This window comes from Hesperophylax consimilis, chromosome 17 (genome assembly GCF_061612785.1).
Source record: "Hesperophylax consimilis isolate HC1 chromosome 17, BYU_Hcon_1.0, whole genome shotgun sequence".
Taxonomy (NCBI): Eukaryota; Metazoa; Arthropoda; class Insecta; order Trichoptera; family Limnephilidae; genus Hesperophylax; species Hesperophylax consimilis.
Genome location: NC_142852.1, coordinates 26,903,184 through 26,926,049, shown reverse-complemented (window position 1 = coordinate 26,926,049; position 22,866 = coordinate 26,903,184). Strand labels below are relative to the sequence as shown.

Below are 22,866 nucleotides of genomic sequence, written 5' to 3'. Positions count from 1 at the left end.
TATGATGATATCCCGATGGAGTCGATGGTTGAACCGAGCAGAGCCGGGAATGTTGTCCTATGCGGGTTGTCACTCGTTGAGACTTGTTAATTGACGGCTGACTGATGACTGATTGACTGCTCGCTGCGTCGGGCCTATTTATATAGACCGGCCGACGGCATCAGTAGGTATGCGAGATCGCAAGTAAAATGGAGAGAACTCGCTCAGTCTGGGTCCTACTGGAACTTTCTTTGGCGCTGCTATTACGTATAGGCAATAGGCTAGAACCTTCTAGTGAGTTCGCGTAATGTGCCGGACCAACTCGCAACGTATTGTCGTAGGTAGCTCTAGACGTCGCGAGTAGGTAGTTCACTCGCAAGTAGATACTCGTAGACAGGTAGGTCGTGTTGCTTACTTTCAGCGAGACAATCTAAATTAATATCTCGCTACGTATAAAAAGAATATCCTTTTGTGCTAAATTACACTTTATCCTGTTTATATTTAGTGAAGAATATTAATTATTTATTTTATTTTAATGATTAACTAATGTTTATAGACGAGGTTTATATGCATAGCACAAAGGATTGCCGGTCAGTCGCTCTACCATTGCGGTACGTCTGCTTATTCTAAACCCACCAAATAATTAAAAATGTTTAAATACTGAAGACAATATTAGTGATTTTTTCAAACGAAAATCTGAAACAGAAAAATCAGAAAAGGAAACGGTCACATCTGGGACTCGAACCCCTCCGTTTCCTTTTCTGATTTTTCTGTTTCAGATTTTCGTTTGAAAAAATCACTAATATTGTCTTCAGTATTTAAATATTATAATTTGAGGTTTTACTCAATAAGTTATTCTGAAAAATAATAATTCATTTTCTAGACTTGCAGAAAAAGTCAATAGATGTCGCACATTAAAAATAAAAACAATAAGATAGGTTTATCTATAAGACGCTGTCTAAGATTGCATTTAGTTCGGGTTGAATCTTGCGATCATACATAAAGATAGTTGCCAATAAAAATGTGCGGTGAAAAAATGAAGACAACGTTGGTAGTTCTTATTCGAAGTATGATACAGTTAAAAGTGACCGAATAGGATAGGGTCCCATTAGCGCAGTTGGTAGAGCATTGTCCCGGAAAGACAAGGGTCCTGGGTTCGAGTCCCAGATGTGACCGTTTCCTTTTCTGATTTTTCTGTTTCAGATTTTCGTTTGAAAAAATCACTAATATTGTCTTCAGTATTTAAATATTATAATTTGAGGTTTTACTCAATAAGTTATTCCGAAAAATAATAATTAAAAATGATCCAGTATTCAACAATTATTCACTTTCCAGCGGAAATTTCCATAGCACGTTTTGCAAATCGACGACTCAAATCAACCTTTCTCTCCAAAAGTCATGAAATTTTTAGCTCCATTGAATAGGTATTAATCCTGGATAAATAATACACACACACAGTTTCCTTTTCACCTAAAACTACAAACAATTTAAACAAGTAGTGATCAAGCATATTTAAGGTTGATTTTACAATAACATTTGTATTACTTTTCATGTCATTTTACAACAACATTTGTATTACTTTTCATGTCATTTTACAATAACATTTGTAGGTATTACTTTTCATGTCATTTTACAACATCATTTGTATTACTTTTCATGTCATTTTACAACAACATTTGTATTACTTTTCATGTCATTTTACAATAACATTTGTATTACTTTTCATGTCATTTTACAACAACATTAGTATTACTTTTCATGTCATTTTACAATAGAATTTGTATTACTTTTCACATGCTTTTCGACCTTAGTGACATCACATATTAAATGAACAGTGGTTTGTTGAATTTACCATGTAATTGTTTGGTTGCAGAACCTTGGAGTGCTTCCCCTGTGGGTGGGCGCAGACCCCTACCGTCCCTGCTGACAGAGGGAGACAAGGCCAGGTAACTTCAAGTTATATTCTCGGCTCGTTTCAGCGTTTGATCAAATCGTTTTCAGCTGATGACCATGAGAGCATGATCGTTGTGAAGTGAGTTTTATGGCCTTTTACTGTGATATTAATAGTTTTAATTTTGTGAGATATTTCTCCCAGTCTGACACACATAAAAGACACGCTATCTCATTTTGTATATTATGAGAGATATACAATTTAAACAGTGTTGGAAAGAGAGAACACCGCACTTTTACATTTCAATGTTTACAATAGACGCCCCCGAAAGAAGAGAATTAATTCTGTAATTTTTTTTCTAATTAAAATATGTATTTTTTATTACAATTATACGGTAAAAATAATTGGTAAGCGATTTTCAAATCTTTATCTATGTTTGCATTTGAAATTGTAATATTTATAATTGCATATGTCGATTTGTTATACTAATCTGAAAAAAATGTTGAAAAACAATGAATTTATATGGAATCCAATTTAACGTGGATAAATCACAAAATATAACATGCACAATCTGCATTTTGACAGTTCGTTTCAAAAATACAGAGGCTATAGGGGTTAATACGTAACTGTAGTAAATATATCACTATTCCGGTCAGCGCAATTTTCAAAAAATCAATAAGTGAAGGAACGTTTCCTCATAAGTGGAAATCTGCCGTAATAACTCCTATTTATAAAAAAGGCGATAAACATGACGTTACAAATTATAGACCTATCTCTCAACTTCCTATCTTAAGTAAAATTCTTGAAAAAATCGTTTACGACCAACTCTACCCGACTATCGCTACAGCAATTACACACAACCAACACGGATTCATGAAAAACCGGTCTACTACATCTAACCTGGTCCTATTTGTCAATTATTTGCACAGCAATATGGACGAAAGGGTACAGGTCGATGCTATGTACACCGATTTTTCAAAGGCCTTCGACCGCGTTATTCACTCAATTCTTTTAAATAAACTTACTCGTCTTGGAATACACGATGATTTATTTAGATGGATTAAGTCATACATTAGTAATCGTAGTCAAGTTATCTCAATAAATGGTGTCTTATCCAAAATAATAAACGCAACCTCGGGCGTTCCTCAGGGTTCCCATCTTGGTCCGCTTTTCTTTAATATATACTTAAACGACATAGGCTCATGTTTCCAACACTCAAAATTTGTAATGTTTGCAGATGACATGAAAATTTATAAAACGGTCATCTCTTTATCGGACTGTAGAGAGCTACAAAGTGACTTAGATAGGCTCTGCAACTACTGCACAGCTAATTATTTGGACCTCAATGTTTCAAAATGCCACACTATGTCCTTCACCAGAAACAAGCATATAATTAACTTTCCCTATTCACTCCGCGATGAACCCGTGATCTCAAAAACCGAATGTAAGGACCTTGGAGTCTACGTAGATAGTAAACTTATATTTAATACGCACATTTCTTCAATCACTGCTAGATCTTACAAAATGTTAGGTTTCATACTGCGTCTGAGTAAATTATTTAAAAATCCACGTACGCTAGTAATGCTTTATTCCTCACTAGTCAGAAGTACACTGGAATATGCATCGCCTGTCTGGAATCCCAAATACACTTACTATGTCAATAATATAGAGCGCATACAAAATAAATTTATTAAGTACCTAGGTTATAAATACAACAATAATTATATCTGCACTCTCCAATCCCTGAAATCCAGGCGAACGGTAGCTGACATGACATTTCTCCATAAAATAATACACAACGAAATAGACTGCTCAGAACTTCTATCCCAAATAAATTTTAACACCCCATCTAAAAGAACTCGACACACCAACCTTTTTTACACAACTAGTAATAATACAAACGCTGCAGCCAATTCCCCTATTTCTCGCATCCTTCAAACATTCAACTCAATTCAAACAAGCACAAGTACCGATATATTTTTTGATTCTCTCCCTCTATTTAAGAAAAACTTTTTTAGCACACTAAATTCGCCAACATAACACATACAACCACACACAGACACACACGCACACGTACACACACACAAACACTCACACACACCTCTCTCCTTCCCCAGCACACTAATTAACTTAACTTAAAAATGTAACTTAACCGTAAATGTATAATATACCTCCTATGTATATATGTCAGCGACATGTCATTGGTACCAATTATTATACTAACTTTTATAACTTTGTAACTATTGTCATCTATGTAATTATGTACTGTTTGTTTCTGCAATAAACAAAAATAAAAATAAAAAATAATGTAGATTGTCCAATTTTACCCATTAGAGAGTATACAAATATATATCTCTTTCCAGGCCTCACAGCGTTGAATCAGTTGTCACGCGTCAACGTCGCCGCCAGATTCAAAACGGCCGCGGCCTCTCAGAAGCAATGCCGGACGTGGCCATGGCGACCAACTCCCTCAACCGCCTGCGAATCCAGTCAGATACATCCCAGAAAATACTAACGGACGCACAACAAACAAACGCCGGCTCTTCGGGCATGCAGTACGCTTCCAAATCACAGCAATCGCAACAATCGATGCCAAACGAACAACGCGCTTCGCTGAACCCAAACGTCTACAATTCGCAGTTCGATCAAAGCTGTTCAACGAGTTACGATCAGTACGGTTGCGACAGTCGTGCCGCTGCGTGCAGTTACGCCGAGCCGCGTTACGGTTACCACGGTGGTGTTAATCAACCGGTCGGTAACGGTGCGGAATACCACGGCGGTAACGGCATGGACGGTGCGGGCGGCCGGCTGACGGAGCGGAATCTGTACGGGTTGGGATTTAACCTGAAGCAGGCGGCGGGTGGCGGGAGTGTCGGATCGGAAGCCGTGCCCTTTATGAACCCGAACCAACACCTGCTGCAGGAGGGCTGCGGGTTTGGCGGCATCTACGGACGGCAATCGCGGGATAGAAGTCATGCGTGGGGCGGACAGGGCGGCGGAGGTGAGGCTTTTAATTTTTTACTTTATTTTTAATTATAATTTCTGCCATATTAGGCAAGATTAGAATAAATAAATCATTGTATAAGGGTTTGTATAAACAGGAGATACACATTATTATTATGATGTAATGAGCGGGCAGCATTCTGTTGATGCGCTCATATCTGATTTCACAACAAGTTTGCCAGTAATTGAGTTGTTTTAAGTTTGAACTAAGTCCTTTCTTCTCTCCAAATGTGAATCCAATAGAGCTTTGAATTGATTTATATTTGTTGCATCCATGACATGTTGTGGGAGTTTGTTCCAAGCATCCACTACTCTATTTGCAAGGAAGTGTTTTCTAGGATTAGATGCAAAAGGCGTTTTGGTAATTTAAAGATTTGTTGGATGCTAAGGCAACTGTAATGTCCAGATAAAAGTCTCGATCAAGTCACCCCTTTCTCTTCTTTCTTGTAAGGTTGGTAATCTTAGTTCCTTGAGTCTATCTTCGTATCGTAGATCTTTCAGAGCTCTTGGTATTTTGTCTCTGTACTCTCTCTAACAGAATTATATCCTTTGCGAAGTAAGGACAAAGAAATAAGGTTTTAAGAAAGGAACAAAGCAACGACAAGCGACGCGTTTCTCGCCATATTTCAAAGCATAATATATTGAATAAGAAACAGTAATTAAAAATTTACTCTAACTTTCAAATTATTATTGACTGAGCCTATCGAAGTCCCGTTTTAACTCAACCGTTTGGCATTTCATCTGTTTGTAAATTTGCTTGTTACATTCTGTTTTAACCTTTCCCTTACTGTGCTAAAAAATCCACGCATTCCGGTGCTGTGTAATCAATACACATCTCAAAATAAGCGATTTAATATCGGAAAAATATGAATATTCATAGCTAATCGCTTATGTTTATTATATATCATATCAAAAGTGACAATAATTGTAATTTAATTGCTGAAAACATGAAAAAACCATCGGCAGATGCTAAAAAAAACGTGCGAGAGGTCCACATCTAACGACGGTCCGCTTCCGACTGGCTGGCGGCTAGCACACACACAGCTATGCGGTCGTAGGTATCGATAGTATAAATCAAAATACAACTGCGGACGTGTGGATTTCTCATGTTCCCGCGTAGCGAACTAAAGCGGGGACATCAATAGCGTGTCATTTCCTCGCACACTCTTCGCGTAGCAGTGTCACACGGTTGATTGTATTGGTGTATTTGTTTCCGATTTTTAACAAAAATCTCTGATTTTTAATTGAATTTGAAAACTATGTAAAATATTATTTTTTAATTCAGTGCATAAATGTATAACGGAGGAATAACTAAAATCTGAACCCAGAATTTATTATATTTATAGAGTTATTAAAGTTATTAGAAGCAATGTGTAGTAAATACACACCACAGATAAGGAAAGGTTAAGATGGTGGCCGTTTGTAGTTCAGTAAATATTCTTTTTTCAAATGTGAAATCGTTGTTTATTTTTATTGGGACTTTCTTATTAGCTTTTTTTTTCAACACAATAATACCTACCCGCCTGAAGAAAGTTTAAAAATAGAATTATTGTCATTGAGACATTTCTTTGAGAAAATTGTATAATTCTTTATTTGAAATAAAACAAAAATGTTACCTAAAGTATGCGGCTTATAAGTAAATAAGTAGGTATTTAAGTACCTACTTATAAATCGTTTTGATTATGAAATTAGAGAAAATATGAAACATGTTTTTTTGGATGCGAGGTCTACTGCTCAGAGAACTACTTGTTTTATTATTTATAAAATATTAATCTTTGGTTTACGCGAGACATCTCTTAACAAGTTGTTACAATAATCAACCTTTGCGTTGTTAATTCCAGGGGATCCTTCATCCTCCTACCAGCACGCCCCCGATCTGGATGGTGCTCCGCCCCTGCAGTTGGACCTGGGAGACGGAAACCAGCACTCCAGTCCTGCCCGTCACATGGAAGGTGGGCTTTACTGTGATATTGGGATGGCGGAATATTAGTAAAAATATTCTGTTATTAGCACAGTGTGCTATGGAGAGACCGTACAGAGAGATAGCTGATACCACCGAATAGATAATACTCGTCTCATATATTCTCCTTTCTTCGTTCATCCGCTCCACATGTCCAAACCATCTAAGCGTTTATGCACGTGGTTCTAACGCACGGGGATCTCATTCTACTCTTATCCTTCTGCTAGTTACACGCCTCACTGCTATACTTTAGGGTTGGTATCAGCACTTCTTTGTGGACTGATAGCTTCGCTTCTTTGGACAATTTTGTTTATAACAGTCTATAAACGCCCTTTACAATGTGAAATCGTTGACCCTATAATTGTGAGCTGTTTAGTTTGACTTCGAGATTTCCAGGTTTCAGCCAGTGGGCGGCCACAAACCCAGCGAATTCCATCCATCTGTAGGAGTCACTGTAGAATTATGGCTGGCTACCATGTCTGCCTTTTCGAGGCCTACAGAAATGACAACACGTCAATTACGTTGAGTGTGTTTATTGACTGTATAAAATCTACTGAACTACATGTACTAATATTATGCAGTAAACATACGTCAGATGAACCAAGAAACTACTCGATATGGACAGAAACTCGCTGAGGGAACTGGTAAGACTACTAACGGGACACTGCCATCTCAGGAGACACATGCAGATATTGAGAGTGGAAAACACCAATAGATGCAAGAAATGTGAAGAGGATGAAGAGACTCCAATTCACCTATGGTGCCAATGTCCTGCCCTGGTGGGAACTAGGCGCAGATACCTGGGGAGACACACTGTAGAACCAGAAGACATAGCCACATACCCAATGACAACCCTGGTGAACTTTATTAAAGGGACTGGGTTGTTGTTAAAGGATTGAGGTAAAATGGGGGATAGCACAATGGGCCTATGGTCTAAGTGCTCACGGAAACTACGTGTAAACCGTCTCCGCTTTAAAAAAACAATCCCTCAACCACTAGTAATGCTGATGAGTTTCGCCCTCCGTTGAACTCCAATATTGTATCCTTTAGTGAATACTCCAACTTGCCTCTGTGTCAGTGCTTTTAATGGGCACATTAGAGACACGAGTTTGATATTTTGGTACTCATATATCACCGATACTACTTGTTTATTGTTTCTGTGATGTTGGGATGGCGGAATAATAGCCAGTACACCATGTATATTGTATGCTTTCAGCCACCCAGGCCTGGGCAAGGAGCCACCCACAGGAAAGAGGTGGAACTTTACAAGCTGACTACGGCCAATCTCAGGTACAGTCTCTCTAATTTAATACAGCCAACCGTTCAATACAGAGTATATTCTAAGCATAGGTGGAACATCTTGTTACCAAATTTAAGTGAGTTTGCGAATATACTAGAGAGGTTTGTGTGTGAGGAGTACGAAAAGTAGAAGAAAGGTGCGGTAACCAGATAAAACAGAACATTGATAAAACCATTATCAAGAGAATCTACATTTAGGACGGTTTGTTTCACAGAATTTTAACAATTAATTATGGACCAGTTGTTTCAGAGAACTGGAATTATAACAGAATTTTCACAGAACTTGATAATTAACTTTGAAATTTGGCTATGAAGCAACCCGTCCTAAGAAAATAGAACACAATAAAATAAAACTATTAATTTATTGACAAAGACATCAACAAAACAAAACTTGATTAAAACAGGTCATTGAAAAAACATAATATTGACGAAACAAAAAATAATATGTATTGATAAAACCAAACAACGATAACAGTTCATTGACAAAACAGAACAATGACAACAAAACTTAATAAAACAGTTCATTGACAAAACAGAACAATGAGTTACAAAAACAAAACTTAATACATAAAACAGTTTGTTTTAAACAAAATTATAATTGAAAATTAACAAACACTGACCAAACAGAACATTGACTAAACAGATCACTAACAAAACAGAACATTGACCAAACAGAATATTGACTAAACAGAATATTGACAAAACAGAAGAGTGACAAAACAGATTGACAAACAAAACATTGACCTCACGGTAACTGACTAAACAGAACTGTAGTAAAACAGAACATGATTAAAGAATAGGAAAGGGTAATTTAAAATAATTAAATAAATTGTATTATACCTCTCAGTAAAGTGCACAGTGTAAATACAGGGGAACTATATTGCTACCTGGATGACCAGTGTAGTGAGGAGGGTTAAGGTAGGAGCTGTAGGAAGGGATTTATTATTGCGGGTCGCCGATTGGTTTACTTAACTCTTAAACACCAGAGGGGTACTGGAGTACCCCTCTGGTGTTTAAAATATCAACAATTTTGACAATATGTATTGCACTGTTGCAAAAATCGCTCTAGCTAATCTACTCTCGATAAATGGCGCGTAAGTACGTCGGTAAGCCGTGACCTCCCGGCAAGTGCAGTCGCGTCCACAGGTGTTCCGGGGTACCCCAGTACCCCGTGGTAGGAATAGTGTTAGTTCTTCCTTCCAGTTATACTTGAATTACTGAAGTTGTTTTTCGACATCTCTCTGGTAAGTTTACACATTATTTATGATTTACTTTACTGGCTATTGATAATGGCTAGAGTACAGAGTTGATAGAGAGGGCCTGCGCCCAGTAACGAGACATTCATGGACTAATAATGTGTTGTGAATGTAATGACAGTGTATGCAGTGTAATGAGGTGTTGTATTGTTTTCAGATATGGAATCCCAGACTCGAAATCTTGGGGGGGGGGGGGTAAAATTGCAGCTGCTTTGTTGGTTTCTGATGACGAAGAGCTAAACCTAAAGGAGAAGATACAGAAGATGAGCCCGACGGTGTTATCGAGGATTTCTGGGACCATTCTGAAGTCCCATCTCATGAAGACGGTGATCAAGTGGAAGGAGATGAAGAGTATTTAGTGCCTGACAATGATGGGGCTGGTATAAATGAAGAAGATAGGCGCTTGGTTCGTGTGCTAGATTCTCCATTAGTTCTGTACAGAAAATGTCATAATAATGTTATGGAACTGACTGCTCCCGTACAAGGTCTTAACAGAAACCTGACATGTAACAATTGGTTCACGTCTATACCCACGGCCAAGAAGTTACTGGAAAAAGGGATAACATTAGTTGGAACTGTAAAGAAGAATAAACGAGAAATTCCTCGTGTATACTTGGACACTAAAAATTGAGAAAGATGCACCTCAATGTTTGCCTACGACGGACCTCTCACACTTTTGTCGTATTGTCTTCTGAAGTCAGCTAAGAAGAAAGCTGTAATCATGCTGTCCACCATGCATGACAGCCCTGACAAGGATAATGAAGTGTACCTTCTAGAAATAATACATTTCTATAATAAAACCAAATGCGGGGTGGATGTGTTCGACCAACTTTGTAAGAAGTACTCAACGTCCAGGAAGACCAAAAGGTGGCCCATGTGTCTCTTCTACGGGTTGCTAAATGCCGTTGTTTTCAACTCTTGGGTCTTATTTAAGCTGTCAACTAACATTGATAAAGAGAAAATAACCAAGCGGCGTGAATTTCTTAAGAGTTTGTCAATGGCACTCATATATTCTCATATGAGAGCAAAATTTCAATGGCCAAGTTTACCCCGGGATATCAGAGAAACTATACGTGCAGTCTTGAATATTCATAGTGAAGATCATATGCCGGTCCCTGATAATCTCAAACCTGGTTGCTGCTGTTTTTGTCCGCGCACAAAGGACAGAAAATCTCGATCTGTCTGTAACACTTGTCGCCGCCATATTTGTGTTGACCGTCAATACAAAATCTGTCCTTCATGTGACGACAAAAATGTCTATTAGTTTTTATTAATAAATTTTATTGTCTTTTCTTATTACTTTGCCATAATACAAATAATATTTAAAAAAATATCAAATACTTTTATTTTATTAATTTTTTCTGCCCGGGGTACTCCAGTACCCCGTGGTAGGAATAATTACATTCCCAGAGTGGTAGGGTTTAAGAGTTAAGTGTTAAGTACGCTAGATTTGGTTCTGTTTTTACTTTCCCACAAAACCTAACGATAACCATTTTCTTGTGACAGTACCCCCCGTTAGCGTGCCAGTCGTCTCCCGTGTCGCGGCAGTGCGCCAGCTACTCGCGCTACCTGCAGGACAAGGGGGCCCCGCCAGCTACTGTCAAGGCTGCCCCGCAAGCCAACGCCAACCTGGCGCCGCTGACTGCCGCCAGCAATCCCATGTACGGGATGAACGCATCCGTGAGTCTATATTAACATACGAGTATATCGTTCTCACGGCTGCCCCAAACTTATTTACCCCATTACTAATAAATGTGTTTAAAATTTTATACCATTTACAATTGTTGTTTATTAGTTATGTAAAATTTTAAACATATTTTAATGTGAGAAGTAAGTAACATAGAAACTCTTCTGTTCTTATGTAGTTGACTGAGCATGTTAAGTCCTGTTTTAACTTGACCGTTTGGCATTTCATTTGTTTGTGAGTTCCGTTTTCGAAAATCAGCTTCATCCACTTTACTATTCAAGCAATCCTTGCTGTAACTAGATGGCTAACATTGACTATGGTTCAGAAAACATTTGTCGTGTTTATTTGGACTTTCTTATTTGCATTTTTTTTTCAGTATTATGGTACCTCCCTGCCCGAAGAAAGTTTGTAGTCTCGTTCCTCTCCTCACAAAGACTGTCCACATAGCATCATTCCTTTCTTAATCTTCAACCTTTCTATATTCCAGGGGTTCTCAACTCTACAGCACCACGGGCGCAGCCGGTCTCCCCGAGCCCCTCCGGGACACGCCTCAACTCTGCAGCGTCCTCGCCCCGTATGCGCCCTCTCGGCCAAGGGGGGGGCAAACTCCCACTCTGGTGACACCTACGGCGGCAATCTCGCTGCCACCTTCTCCAACGTCGGCAACAACCAAACCTCCGGCAACAACCAAACATACAGCAGCCAGTGCGCTGTCAAAGCCCCGAGCCACAACGGCAGCCTGTCGCGCTCCTCCAGCAAGATGAGCTGCGGAGTCAGCAACCCGAGTTGTAACAGCGCGTTACCCGGCTGCCACAGCCTGACCAAGCCCAAAACTGCGTGCCGCGCAAACGTGACGAGTTGCGGAGTGAATGTAACGAGTTGTAGCGGAGCAAACGTGACGAGTTGCGGGGTAAATGTGACCAGCTGCGGAGCGAATGCAACGAGTTGTGGCGGAGCTAATATGACGAGCGCGAGCTGTTCAGGGTCCATTGCAGGCACACCCAGTTCGGTGGGAGAGAGGGAGATCGGTGTGCACAGGTCGCATAGTGCCGGCTCTGTCACCAGCATCGGCAGTGTTGAGGTTGAGAGGAGAGACGTTAAGTCTGCCGTGCACAATGTTTCAGGTAATATATCAGACAGGCAACTGGTGGTAAACGCAACTTTAGCCGGGTAGACAGATTTAGATAAGTAAATAGAAAGGAAACTAAACCTAATCTAGTTTTGACCATATGAATCCAACCCTCCCACTGCGGTGCAAGACGATGCGGCGAGAGATTCAGGCTGGAGACGTCAAAGGGTCTCTCAACCTGCCTCTCTCGATCTGCAGTTGGCGGACAGACGCATCTGTCACCCAACCCAGTCACCGGCAGTATCGAGCCACTTTGGGTCAACAGAATCAATTCCGATATAGACATACAGTGAAACCCGAATTTTATGTCCCCAGATTTAACGTTTTCTCGCCAATTACGCGTAATTATTTCAGTCCCGATATATTTTAGTACATTTGATACTCGTTTTTTACGTTTTTTTTCCCACAATTTACGTCGAAAATATTCAAAAAATGTTAGTTTCGCGGGCTTGACACGGCCGTGCCGTAATTGGTGATTGGCGGTGATTGGCAGACATATTTCAATTTTAGCCGGCCGTGCCGTGATTGGTCGGGTTACGGTGCATAACGCGGTGACAGCGCCCTTGAGGTGTTTTTGCACAAAAACGGCGCTATACAAGTCATCCAAGTATTATTATTATTTATTATTATTGGCCGACATTTTTGAATTTTAGCCATGTGTAAAATACTGTAGCATCATTTGTTCTGTTTATTTACGCATCTGTCATTCGGTTTTCAACTCGATTTGTGACGCTTCTTTCTGACATTATTCGCGATCATCACATAGTTTTTAAAATTTAAAATATGTTTTTCTTCAATACCCCCCATGATATCCATGATTTTTTTTAAATAAAAAATTCTTTTCTTCATTATCCCTAATATATATATATATATATATATATATACACAATTTTTGTAATAAAATATAAAATTCAATACCCCCCATTTACATTTTCCCTTCGTTTAGGTTTTTTTTTTTCAGTCCCTTAAAAAACGTAAAATAGGGGTTTTACTGTATTTAGCATCAATGAAACTGCCTACAAAGGCAAGCACTGTTACTTCTAGTACAGCCAGCCTATATATCTGAACTATGTGTCCGACAAAACTTAAGCAATAGACAGCTTACTCTAAGGTCAGCAGATCTAGATGTTAGTAATCGTCTAATTGAACTTTCTAGGTCAAATCGAGCCGTTTACTATGATTGCTCTTTTAGTGTAACAGGCCCGCTCATCTGGAATAGACTTCACTCAGCTCTTACTAATCTACAGAATTTGGCTGAATTTAAACGGGCCTTAAAAACAAAATTATTTAAAAAAATCTTACCATTCATAAATCTTAACTTCTTTTTTTTCTTAAAACTTCCGGTAATTGTTTGGTTTCGGTTGCCTCCTTATTGTACCTTTTTAAAATGTCTGCTCAGAAGGTTGTCATTTCTGAGCACAAACTGCTTCCTGTTTTATATTATGTTTTAGTTTTAATGTTCTTGTTTTGTCTTGTCCTGCTGTTATTGTTTGTATAAACAGTGTATTTAGTGTTATAATATTATTAGATCTGTATTGGGTAAGGCACACTGTAGGAATAATTTTAAGAACATGACCACTAATACTGAATTACCGTTTTTAAGTTTGTTATAGTAGCTTTACTTGCACTTGAAGTGAAATGACAGTAAACTGCGCTATATAAATGTCGTGTTATTATTATTAGTACTATTGCAGTTGATTCATGCTGTTTATATTTATGTAATTCTCCTCTCTAACTAACTAACTATCACGCCGTTTCTCCGCAGGGGTAGGCAGAGAGGACGGACCCTTCTTGACACACAATATTCACATTCATACATCGTCTCATACATTGACATGGCCCGAATCAAGTATCTGATTCACTTAGTTGTGCCATGTCTTCCTCGGGTGTCCCCGACTTCTGCTACCATTCACATTTGCATCATATATTCTCCTTACACTCCTTTCGAGCGTCCCTTTCTTAATCTTATTACGTTTACTACTTGCACTCTTTGCGGATCTCAACATTTCTCACATGATCATACATGGTTTTACTACACACACGCCACAGGGATATCATTTCTACAGCATCCAGTCTGCTGTCGTCTTTCCTCTGTTAGTCCCATGCCTCACTACCGTACACCAGGGTAGGTACCAGCACTCCATTGTGGACTGCTGCATATAATGCTGACGCCAACTGCGTTCAGTCCTCCATGAATGGAGTTACCTGCATTTCCCCTTGTTACAATATCTCTGTCAGCCTTCCCATCTCTCTAGAACATACTTCCTAAATACACAAACTCATCCACCTGCTCCAAGTATTCCTCAGTAACAACTATATTGCACACTGCTTTCTCTCTCTTTCAAACACCATTACTTTAGACCAGAGATGTGCTTTATTTCAAATAAATCCATTTCAAATGGAAATTTCAAATGCACAATGGGTATTTTCCATTTTGCATTTTAAATGCTTTTCTAAAAACCATTTCCACTCATATTTTTTTTCATAAGCCCCAAATATCAGTCGTTCCTCAACCTCGCTATGAGAGATACTTTCCATTTGTCAAGTTGCTCCCTGGTAGGAGCCCTGACAATTGAGTGATACCATTACAAAAAATACTGATTCAAATACTGAACGTGGGGCCATGACGCTGTAATATTAAATGTTAGATAGCAGTTTCTATGTTTTTACGTTGGTAACATTAGTCCCGCGCAAATTTTTTGTTGTTTCATAATCAGTAGTCGTGGTGTTTTTGGATTTACCATCATGTAATATGTTTGTTTTACACCATTATTAAATGACAAAATTGTTTAAAAATTCTATAATTATTATTGTTTGACCTGAGAAACCATTTTGCATTTTCAAATCTAAAAGTTTTGACCCATTTACATTTTGCATTTCAAATGGTTTTGGGTACCCATTTTGCACATCTCTGTTTGAGACTTACTTACATTCATCATTAACTCATTCTTCATACATACTTTGTTCATCCTAGACACGAGAGAGATACAATTCTCCTCTCCTTTTGAAATTTTGTAATGCTTTATAAATAATAAACTGAATTGAATTGATATCAAAAAAAGATTCTCGGAATTGTACATAATTGGAAATCTATTGTAGATCCTGTCAAATATGAATTTACTATATGTGTAATTCAAATCGCACTTAGAAATTAGATGTGACTGATTTGTCGGTTTGATTTGCAGGTTTCAACCACCAGCCGCCGTCGCCGCGTCACTTTCTGTACGCGCCCGCCGAGTCGGCCTACCCGCGCGCATCGCCCCGCGACTACTACCTGCGAATGTCGCCGTTCCAGCAGCTGCAACAGTCGCAGCAGTCCCAGTCGTCGCAGTCGTCGCAGCCGCCGCAGAGCTTTTTCTATCCGGAAGCGCCGCTGTACGGATCGTTGCAGCCGGGTTATTCGCGGGGCGGTGAATATCGGTTAGTCCAGAGAATTAATCCCAACAACAGACACCTGTGTAGAGTCTTTTTGAGAGATGCATCTCCCAGCCTGACACAGTCTCGTAAAAGTCATGCTATCTCATTTCGTATTATGGTGAGATATATGATTTAACCTTTTGAATGCGTTAATTTGCTCTGTTTTATTTATACCCGTACGTGGTACATATTTCCAAATACCTATGCATGCAATTAAATGTCAAATTATAGCATTCTGGCATGATTTATTGGACTATATAGACGGAATAGATTATTCTCCACAATATGAAAACAAATCCTCGTGTGTCAACACTCTTAGATGTTTATAAAAACAAAAACATAAATTTCATACAAAGACGTACCGTATCTTTTGAATGTGGTCCCGCCATTCACTCGGCGTGTGTGTACTTAGGTGATAGACACAAGTGGGACACCATGAGCACTTATCATTTTTAGTTATGAAAAGTTATGAATGACATACTAGTACTAACGCCATCCGTTGACAAAAATGTAAACTAAAGGACTAAAAGGCGCGGAGAGCCGCACTTGATTATCGATCTTTTTTTATGAAATACAATTTTATTTTTGAAAAATTCTTGTAGATGTCAGCATCGTGATAGTTCTAAGAATGTCCAAGTGAGCAAGAAATACATTTACCATGAAAGAGCGCTGGAATATCGGCCGTCAAAGTTTCCGTATCAATTGTTGATACAGCCGCGTGTGAGTATGGACTTTTTGCCGTAACAACAGTTGATACGTCCGCGTTCAAAGACTTAAATAGTGTTAGTAGTGAAAGAGAGAATACCGCGCTTTCACTTTGCATACATAACTTTACGGTAGACGCTCTCGAAAAATTTGAAATTATTCTACTAAATATTTAGAGCATTTGAAAAATATTTGGTTTTGAAAATTTTTGAATAAATATTTTGAGTGATTTCAATAACTTTTACAATACCTTGTCTAAAGAAAATATCTTTGAATATGTTTCTGTGAAGTGGTAATTACAGTTTACACATTAGTTAGCGACATTAAAAACTTTATCTATGTTTGCGTTTGAAATTTTAGTATTTTAAATTTCATATATCGATTGATTTGTAATACTAAAATCTGAAAGAGTATTTCAACTGCTATAAAAAACTTTATTTTATTTTGAAATAAGTTTAAAAACAGGGAATTTATATCATAATATATTATATTATACCTTTTAAGGCGTGCAATAAAACTATTCTATTCCTTGACCCACCTTACAATGTTGCCTTCGAATAAACAAGGTATTCATTTTCATTGTCTCCTGCAAAGTATAATTTTGCTACAAAAAAAATTTGACTTGCTTTTTTTCTCATTCCAGGCTGTCTGAGAACTACCCCGCGAACCTGAACCAACGCAGCGTCAGTCCGGGCTGTCGCGCTTTCACCTCCGCCAAGTCCTCGTCCAACACCTCCTCGCGGCTCTCCCAGCAGTCGCGCCACTCCCCCGTGCCCATGTACTCCCAGTCGAGCCTGAAGCTGCACCACAGGCCTAGCGGCGATCAGCAGCCACAGCTCGCCGCCAGTAAGCGCGAGAACCGCAAGTCCTGCGACTCTCCTATCGGAAGCATCGGCAATACGGGCACAAATTGCAGTCAGAAGTCCAACCGAAGTTTGGTCTGCGAATCTCCTATCGGTCACAAGACCAACCGAAACCTGCTCTGTGAATCTCCGGGGTCTACTACTAACACGACTTCTAGTCAGAAGTCCAATAGGAGTTTAGTCTGTGAATCTCCAATCGGTCAGAAATCCAATCGAAGTTTGGTGTGCGAATCTCCGATTTCGGTCGGCACAACTAACTCCAGTGCCAACTGCAGTCAGAAGTCAAACCGAAGCAGCATTTCTTGCGACGGCGGCCCGACGTCCAGTCAAAAATCCAACCGTAGTTTGGTCTGCGAATCTCCAATCGGTCAGAAGTCCAACCGGAGTTTGGTCTGCGAATCTCCAATCGGTCAGAAGTCCAACCGGAGTTTGGTCTGCGAATCTCCAATCGGTCAGAAGTCGAGCCGGGGTCTGCTGTGCGAATCTCCGATGGGCGGCGGCGTCAGTAAGTCCAGTAGAAACGTGACAAACGCTCCATCCGTTGCCGATTCGGTGGCGGCCATCTTGCCAGTCCAGAAGGAGTATTACAAGCAATACCAGAGTGTCGGCACGCCGCGGTATTTGTGAAGATCGTTGAGCGTGAAAAAGCGCTTTAGCATGTCTCTATGAAACGGACAACAACTGTTACTAATATATGGGGTATATATATTTATTTAGGTGTTCATAAATTACATTTGTCGTAGTGTATCGTGAATGATCTGTTATACGAATATGATGTTATTGATATATTACGCTGTATCGCATCGTACGGCGTATGCGTTGTAATGTTTAATACAGCATGAATGTTCCGTAAAACCTTGTAATGAATCCAGGATATTCCATAACATGCTGCAATACACCTACCGCAGGTATTCTATAGTACGCTATAATGTAAAATGAATATTCTGTAAAATCTTGTAATGCATACAGGATATTCTATACAACACTACCGTTAATGAATATATTTTCTGTAATATGTTAGAATATGTCATGGATATTCCGTAATGTGCTGTAATGTTATGGATATTCTGTAATATACTGTTACAAATTTAAAATATTTCATTATGTAAATCTAGTAATGAATCCAGGATATTACGTACACTGTTTGGGTATTTTGTTTTAATATACATAATGGTCAACCTTTTATAGCGCCGTTTTGTGATAAAATCACATCAAGGCTGCTTACTGTGTAATGATATTCTGTAATAGTTTTCATGGGTATTATACGGGATATTCCAGAATATTAGGTAATAATCATACTGCAATATATTGAGAATATTCTGTCCATCATTGATATTCTTCAACATGACGTGTTACTATATATATATATCTAGGTATTCCCTAAAAGCTAGTAATACTCTGTAATACATATTCAATAATATGTCATGGATATTCTGTATTGCAGTATAGCAATAAACCATTAATATTCTTCAATGTATGTACTTGAATATTCGTAATATGCTGCAATATATTATGGATATTCTGTAATATGCTGATAAACCGTTAATATTCCTTATTATATGTACGTGAATATTAATAATCTGCTGCGATATATCATGGATATTCTGTAATATACTGCAATAAACCATTAATATTCCTTTATATATTTGAATATTCGTAATATGCTGCAATATATCTTCGGTATTCTGTGATATACTGCAATAAACCATTAGTATACATGGATATTCGTAATATGCTGCAATATATCATGGATATTCTGTAATATTCTGCAATAAACCATTAATATATTTGAATATACCTAATATGCTGCAATATATCTCCGGTATTCTGTGATATACTGCAATAAACCATTAATATACATGGATATTCGTAATATGCTGTAATATATCATGGATATTCTGTAATATACTGCAATAAACCATTAATATTCCTTAATATATATGAATATTCGCAATATAATGCAATATATCTTGGATATTCTGTATTATACTGCAAAAAGCCATTAATATACATGGATATTCGTAATATGCCGCAATATCTCAAGAATATTCTGCAATTAACCATTAATATTCCTTAATATAAATGTATATTCGTAATATAATGCAAATATATCATGGATATTGTGTAATATACTGCAATCAAACATTAATTTTCCATTATATGCTGCATGTAAATTCCACAAAACCTTGCAATACACCCAGGATACTCTGTAACATACTCAGCGGTTATTTCGTAATATAACATCGTGGGTATTACGCAAAGCGTTGTAAAACGTAACGACGAAATACAATTAACTAGTATGTACCTATTATATTCCTAGGAAATAAGCGTTCAATCGAATTAATTAATTCATATTTCATTTATGGGCATATTTTGTACGCCCAGCTGTGTATAATCCCATGTTCAAATTTTACGCGAGAAGCGTTCATTATATAATAATGTATTAGAGGAATTAGCAAAAATAATTCTGTCTCAAAAGAGGTGAATTTTGAAAACCAATATTTATATATATATATTTTTTTTTTTCGGTGTAGCCTTGTACAACCGATTTTAGAACAAATTATAGCACGTTCAAATGTGAGGTTATATTCAACTGTTAAATTTTCATGTACCTAAAAAGCTCTGGACAGAGCATTAACCCGATTTTGTATGAGCGGCATTGAAGTCAAATCTACGGCGAGAAGAAATCGCCTGGCAGTCATCTTGTATGACTAACTTTTGAAATGATTTGTATGCAAGGCGAATTAAAAATGAACTTTTTCAATTTAATTTTTGTATCGTTAACATTATTATGACGGCTCACGATTTTTTTTTTGGCTATATTTGGTGAGACAGAGAAAGGGATATGTGGTCAAAAAATTCAAGTAGGTTTTAACACCGTGTACGCATTTTGCGAAAAATGTTCATCTAGACCAGAGGTTCCCAAAATGATCTATATGGACCCCCAGGGATCGATATCGGCTTGCTGGGGGTCTATGTCAATGAGAAAAAATTTTGGGGGTCCACGAGATTCAAATGGGGGTACATACGAGCGGGCCCCCATTTACCTCAAGTCAACATTTAGGAGTTCCGTAAATGACACAATAGAACACAAATATAATAGACTGAAAAATTACTTATTTTATATTTGTATTTTTATATTTCGTAAAGTTGTTAATTGAGGTATATAAATAGAGTCTACGTTCCTTTTCTCGTCAGAATTAATATATTGAAGTAAAACATTGCACATTGGAAGCCGCGAATTTTCCTAATTCCCCAACTTGTTTTTGAAAAACATCCAGGGTAATAATGACGTTCAACTTTTAGATGCACTTTACACAGACTTCAAAACTAAGTTTGAGGACATTTTGACTGTGGAAATGGAATGTTGAAGAATCGGATATCATATGACAAGAAGAACTGACCGGAATAAGCACTGACAAAGAACTTAAGAGGCAGTTCTGTAGGGCTAGCTACAGAAAGCAATTCGCGTTGCTTATCCTGCTCCATTTTCATTTGGTGTAATACCTCACAAGGGCGCCCCTGTCTGCACAATGTAAAGATAGAGGAACTATACCGCCACCCGGTTGTTGGGCAGGCAAGGGAAGGGAATCTTTTTACTAAAAAAATTAATGATTATCACATGGGACGTTAATAGTTTTAGGAAAATTCAATATTCGGCAGGCAGGGGGTCTACGGGCCAAAAAAGTTTGAGAACCTCTGATCTAGACCATGGTGTTTTTTTTTTTTAAAAACATTATTTTGTCTTTTAACCATCTCGGTGTTGCCGTTTAAGGTAGGCGACACATTACACTATACGCATCATGGCTTGGCCTGTTTCAGCGTATCGCTCGCCACAAACTACCAACGGGAATGTATGGCTAGCGATACGCTGAAATGGGCCAAGCAACGCAAATATACCGCGCTTGTAGCGTGGTCTGTCACAGGCTTGAAGCAATTTAAACAATTGCACGGTCTTCAATTTTTTCCTACATTTATTTGTCAGACTGTACGTCATCCGAGGTCAGCTTCGGGGTCGTTGTGTGGTGGGTCTCAAGGAACGAGTCATAAAAAACTCCATCACTGCACAAGCAACGTTTTTCCCACTGTAATGATGGCAGTATGAACAATTCAAATGCTGCCAGCATTGATTATATTGAAATATTGTACGTAAATATAGTATTTAATTATTTTTTTTTTTTCGTTTTCGAATCTCTAGATTTATTAGCTTACAGGGTTTTTTCCGAGGACCCATATTAGCGTACGTAATATGCAGTTACAGTGGTTTTCTGGTTCACCGTCGACACATCTGTACATTTTAGAATAAGTATTACATAGTACGAAAAAAAAATCTGTAAAAAATTGTTCCTTTTCTTTTTTAAATGCATTTATTTATGAATTAAAAATTATTCCTATATTATTTCTATGTTAAGGCGATCAACTTCTAAGTGTGACATTCAGAATCGAACGAAAGAGAGCACTTCTTTTGCGAAGTTATTTATTAAAGGCACATTATTTATTTATAGAGCGGAGACAGTTTACACGTAGTTCCCGTGAGCACTTAGGCCATAGTCCCATTATGCTATCTCCCATTTTACCTCAATCCTTTAACAACAACCCAGTCCCTTTAATAAAGTTCCCCAGGGTTGTCATTGGGTATGTGGCTATGTCTTCTGGTTCTACTGTATGTCTCCCCAGGTCTCATCTCTCTTCTACAATCTTCCTTGGTTCCCTGAACGTCCCACAAGGGAAGAAAACTTCATCTCTCCTCTCCATTCTCCTTCGGTTCCTTGAAGGCCCCACAAGGGAAGAGTTCACAGAGGTGGTCTCATCTCTCCTCTCCACTCCTCCTTGGTTCCCTAGTTCGGTCACAAATAACATTAAAATGATATCCAAATATAATCTAGCGAATTTGCCACATTTAACAATAAAACCATATACAAAAAGGGTTTTGTAAGAAGGAGATTTTACACACTTTTCATTGGCCTGACACTATATTTTTTCTGGGCTTATAAAAAGAAATGCTGGATTAATTTAAAGGCCAAGATGTGTTCTAGTATTTCATTAAACCATCTACAATATTACTAAGCGATCAAATTTTTAAACCAAAAACACATGATTTTGCAAGTTTACGAAACGATAAATTCAAAAACAAACTTGTCTGTAAATACATAGTTTTTCGTTTTGCGAAAATTCAGATCCAATTTTAAAAAGTTTGTTTTGTTTATGCGAGTTCCGCACAAGAGTCCCGACTGCTCCCAACCCTCTGGAGCCAGTGAGACTATGGCAATCGGGGGATTGTTGGGGCATGTTCTCAGGCTAAATTCTCCTGTGGTTAACTTCTAGATTTGAATGTAAAGCGTCTTAGGGGTTTATAGTACCTTAGAATTTGACGATCATCAGAAAGTAACACTGATTTCAGAACACCCTGTAGTGTGAATAATATAGTACTGTGGATCTTATTTTTTTCTTAATCCTTTCAGACCTGAATTCATTTTGACAACGTTAATTGAAAAATTCCAGTGCAATCATTGTGATTAATTTTTGGGTTGTTATGCCCTATTGCGCTTTCTCCTTCTTTGACCGACATTTCGAACAGCGTTGCAGTTTTTGCGTTTAGTTTCGTTGCAGCCGTCAAGTACCATTGAGCTGAGCACCGTCGTCTCTGTTCATATTAATGGAATTTTCGTGGATTTCA

General features: G+C 38.2%; 1 protein-coding gene across 1 annotated transcript in view; it reads left to right on the top strand.

The window, feature by feature from the left end:
• The window catches only part of LOC149416355 (uncharacterized), an 80,873-nt gene extending 58,348 nt beyond the window's left edge, over positions 1-22,525 (top strand). Inside the window, exons 22-29 of the mRNA XM_089641965.1 lie at positions 1,853-1,925; positions 4,234-4,871; positions 6,715-6,825; positions 8,050-8,123; positions 10,895-11,068; positions 11,563-12,199; positions 15,390-15,624; positions 16,970-22,525. Of these exons, the coding sequence (XP_089498091.1) occupies positions 1,853-1,925; positions 4,234-4,871; positions 6,715-6,825; positions 8,050-8,123; positions 10,895-11,068; positions 11,563-12,199; positions 15,390-15,624; positions 16,970-17,816 (2,789 nt within the window). The 3' untranslated portion in view covers positions 17,817-22,525. The remainder of the gene's footprint in view (positions 1-1,852; positions 1,926-4,233; positions 4,872-6,714; positions 6,826-8,049; positions 8,124-10,894; positions 11,069-11,562; positions 12,200-15,389; positions 15,625-16,969) is intronic.
• The last annotated feature ends 341 nt before the right edge of the window (positions 22,526-22,866 follow it).